Raw genomic sequence first — 4,312 nt, 5'->3', positions numbered from 1 at the left:
TTTGCTATAATTTCGAGGAACACCGATAATAATGTCAGCTTGCCAATAAGTGCTACTTTGGACTGAGTAGGCAATTAAGGAGTAAACTCCTCTCTCGACGTACGAAAGCCACACTCTATAAGTCACTCATCATGCCCGTGTTGGTATATGGTGCAGAAGCATGGACAATGACAATATCCGATTAGGCGGCTCTTGAAGTATTCGAGAGAAAGATTTTGCGCAAAATTTGCGGGCCTTTACGCGTTGGTGACAGCGATGATGGAATGATTAATTGTATGCACTTTACAACGATAAAGACATAGTGCAGCGAATTAAAATACAGCGGCGCTGGCTTGGCCATGTCGTTCAGTTGGGACAGAAGAACAACGACTGGCGTGCTTTGTTGAACTCGGGCAAAATCGCTTAGGCGGTTACGAAGAAGAAGGCGAGACTTTCATCCGATTTTATTCAAATTTAAAAGTTTTTTTAATATATTCCAAAAACGCTTTACGCAAAATTTCATTGATCAGCGCCAACTTCTTCCTTTGACCACTCACGATTTGCGATCGCTTTGAGATAAACTGTTTCATTTGTATATCTGTATCTTACCGATTGGTATACGGCACTTTTAAGCATGTGGATAAGGCCTGTCGGAAGAATCAACAAAAAAAAAAAAAAATCTTAAAAATTTCATTGGGAAAGTTTAGACATACTTAACCATGTATTTGTTCAGGGTGGTTTTTGACCTTTACTAAATGTTTAGACAGTCCATACAGCATTATTTATAAATTGCTTATTTCGCAGTTTTTAATGTCTCAAATATTCTTTATTTAGTAGATACATATGCCCTTATCTAAATCCGTTTAATTCGCCAAACATTTTATGACTTACGTACATATTTCCGTTGGCGAAAAAATAACGCTCACTCAAGAACAAAATGTAAACAAATGAACTAAAAACAAAATGTGTCATAATACTAAATTATTCCTCTTACCAATTCATAAACATTTCTACACTTGTATGAATGTAATCAGTTAAATGCAAGCAGCTGTACATTTTTGTCACAAATGACGCTTTTGTACCAATATTGCACAGTCGACGAAACGAGGAAAATTGTGAGTGGGTGTAAGCCAAAGAAGATGTACAGGCATAGTATGCATGTATGCATGTATGTATGTATGCCTATATGTATGCAAAACAACATGTACCAGCGAGATGTCCAGAGTGGAATGTATCGATAAACAACATGTACTTGTACTATGTATATACATATACATATGAATACCTACGTACATATATCCCAAAGTTGCCACGTCCAAAAGCAAAAATAAGTGAGATAAAATAAAGAAAGCAGCTGCCTGACAATTAATTTATTAATGGTTTTTTTATTTTTATTTATTTCTTATTTTTATTCTTTTGCTTTCGTTGTTTCTCCTCCTTACAAAGTCGTATTTTCGCTTAAATTATGTATAAAAACCAGTAAATACAAATACAGTTCATGCGAAATAAAGTCCAAAAATACAAAAAAAGCATTCTTTTTTTGCTTTTCAAAAAAGTTTCTTAATCTTACAAAGGTTCCTCATTTTACTTATACTAAAATATTCGTCTGTTACAAATTCTCAACCCTACTTCCTTCAGTTCATTTAATTAAAGTGAAGTAAACGTCTGGATGCTGCACCATGCGTCAACTGTCATTGATTTTATCTAATCACCGAAAAGTTTCTTGCCCAAGTCCATCATTCGGTGATTGCGGCAGACACGCAGAGCATCGGCCTTCTTCAACACCGCCACCACTGACGGGTTCACTTCGACCAATTGCGAAAGTAGGTCCTCGTAGGCGGACTTCACATTGGGTGGCAGAGTGCCAATTTTGACCTTCTTCAAGGTTTGCACGATGCCCTCAGCCCAGCCTGACTCGATGGCGAACTCCGACAGCCAAGGTACTAAGGCGAGCACGCCGCTAATGGTTTGCATGCCGAGGAACCACAATTCCGTTATCTCCATCCAGTGTTCTTTATAAGCGATAGACACCACCAAAGCGGTAGGATCATTCGACTCATCGATGTTGTAGGCGTCCCATAGAAAACGAATTGTGGCCTGAATGTAACGGCAGAAGGAGAAATCATTCTGCTTAACGCGTTTGGCCTGCTGTTTGAGTAGCAGCAAGCCGAGCACGGCAAGGTGTCCGTGCATGACCAGATTGTCGGGTGTGTCCTTCAGTTCAGGAAGATTCTCTACAACAAACTTAAGTACGTTGGCAAAGAGTGGTGAGTCTTCGGCCAGTTTTGGCTCCAGCACAGTCAAGTTCATTAAAATGTTGCAAAGTGAAACGATGGCTGCGCGTGCGTCCTTCATCTCTTCCAACTGTTTGGGTGTAGGCACGGGGTCTGGCTCATTCATGCGCTTCAGACGCTCGGCGCGTGGTATTGGTGGACGCTTGTAGTGTGCAATGGTAAAGTAGAACTCGATTTGCTCCAACAGAACTTCATCTTGCTTAGTGGAAAAGAGAACTTTACGTGCGTCATCCTCAACAGCCAAGTGACAAAGCGCCGGTAACATGACGCGCAGCACATCAACGGGTGGCTCGCCTTCGCGTGTTCCATTGCGCCAAGCCTTCAAGTCATGGAATGACTCGTTGCATACCTTGAACATGAATGGGAGAATCTTGTAGATTGCTGGGCGCATAGCGGTCGTTTCTTGTGCCAACCAAGCGGAGAGAATGCGCACAATAGCGCAGATGAAGGCTTTGTCGCGCGGACTGCCATTATCCTTGATCTTGTCTTGGGAGACGCGTGTCAGCACGGCCAATACCTGGTTGAAAGCGCCCTTTAGTGCTGAGTAAGTAGTTTGCTTTTCCTTGGGCTCCAAGTCAATTTGATCGTTGGCCATGTGCTCAATGCACAGTTCGAGGATTACGAAGCAGCAAGTGATGAGATCGGCGCGCTTAAACGTAGTCTCCAGCTTTTTTTCGTCCATCTGCATACGAACTTCAATAGCAGCTAGTTGGAGAATAGATAGGAAGAGTTGCTTTTGGTCATCCATGAAAGCCCATTGTATACCGAGAACTTGCAATGTGGTCGCAATCAAATGCAAGGCTGGCTCTCGTTGTTTAGGGCCGATTTTGGCCTTCAATATGTCACCAACGGCCTTGAAAATACTCTCGGGCCAAATTTCACCCTCGAGTGTGTTCACAATGACGTCACGACGACACGTGATGAGTATGGACGAGAGTATACTACAGAGTTCGTATTTGCGATCGCTGTTTTCGGTCTCCATGTCAAGGGCTATGCGCTGAACGAGTGCATGGAAGGGCTTTGGATCGTCGGTCCAGGAGGCGGTGCCAAACTTGTTCACCAACAACACAATCAAATGCAGTGCCTCGTCAGTTTGGAAACTTTGCGCTGAGTAGATTTGTGACATTTTGGGTATTGCGCCTATGGTGAGAAGCGCCTGCTGACCGGGCTCATAGGTGGCAATGCTTTTGAGGCAACTGTACGATTCGCTCACAACAATCAAATTGTCTTCGTAGTCATCGTCATCGGCGGTTTCAACAATCTCCAGCAATGTGGGTATAGCTTCGATCATATCCTTGTGTGTGGCCAGTTCTTCTTCTTGGCAGAAGCAGGTGAGTATGGAAAGCGCTACACTCTTATAGACCAAAGGTGGACAATCGTCGGGCAGATTTTTGCCATTGAGCAGCTTTTTGAGAAAATTGAAACCGATTGCTTCGAAGAGCAGCTTCTTAGCGGCTGCAGTACAGTCCTTGCCCTTAACTAGCTTCGTTACCATGAAGAGGGCAGCAAACTTTTCGGTATCGCTTTTCGTGCCTTTTAACATGGCCGCGCACTTCTTGATAGCTTCCGGTATATCAGCCATTGCGATTAATTTTAGTCACTTTCTAAACTTTTCTTAGCGATCAGTTGAGCGTTTTTCGCACTTTCTCTGGGCGTTAGTTGCTATGCGTGTTCACTGTCTATTCCACATATGCGCTATCACGCCTTTTAATAAAGTTTGTGTATGTATATCTGGGATTTGCGCTATATATACATGTATTTATAGCGTCTATTTTCACTTTCACCCACGATTTTCCCGTTTCAGTTCTGAAAAATTCGAATTTTCGTTGTTCCGTTCGGGCCGACGCACTCTCACCAACTGATCCGCCCGAAACGTTCTGGTGCAGATCAACGGCAGCCCGTATGTATTGGAACAAGCCGAAGCAGTTTTCGGCTTAGGCATTTACGACGTCCGCCACCTCCAATGCCCCCTATGTAGCTTCGGGCGTCGACGTTCTGTTAGCGCGTAAACCGCTATGTAGCCACTTCCTTCCATGGTG

General features: G+C 43.3%; 1 protein-coding gene across 1 annotated transcript; it reads right to left on the bottom strand.

Annotated features, from left to right (window-relative positions):
* Positions 1–1,344: 1,344 nt before the first annotated feature.
* LOC118744259 (neurochondrin homolog) lies at positions 1,345–4,163 on the bottom strand. Its single transcript, XM_036477156.1, has one exon. It carries the CDS (start codon positions 3,853–3,855, stop codon positions 1,684–1,686), a length of 2,172 nt encoding a protein of 723 aa, XP_036333049.1. The 5' UTR covers positions 3,856–4,163; the 3' UTR covers positions 1,345–1,683.
* Positions 4,164–4,312: the final 149 nt, after the last annotated feature.

The sequence above is a fragment of the Rhagoletis pomonella genome, unplaced genomic scaffold, assembly GCF_013731165.1.
Source record: "Rhagoletis pomonella isolate Grant_MI unplaced genomic scaffold, Rhpom_1.0 Rhpom_scaffold_00001, whole genome shotgun sequence".
In the NCBI taxonomy this organism is placed as follows: Eukaryota; Metazoa; Arthropoda; class Insecta; order Diptera; family Tephritidae; genus Rhagoletis; species Rhagoletis pomonella.
This window is presented reverse-complemented; position numbering and strand designations above follow the sequence as displayed.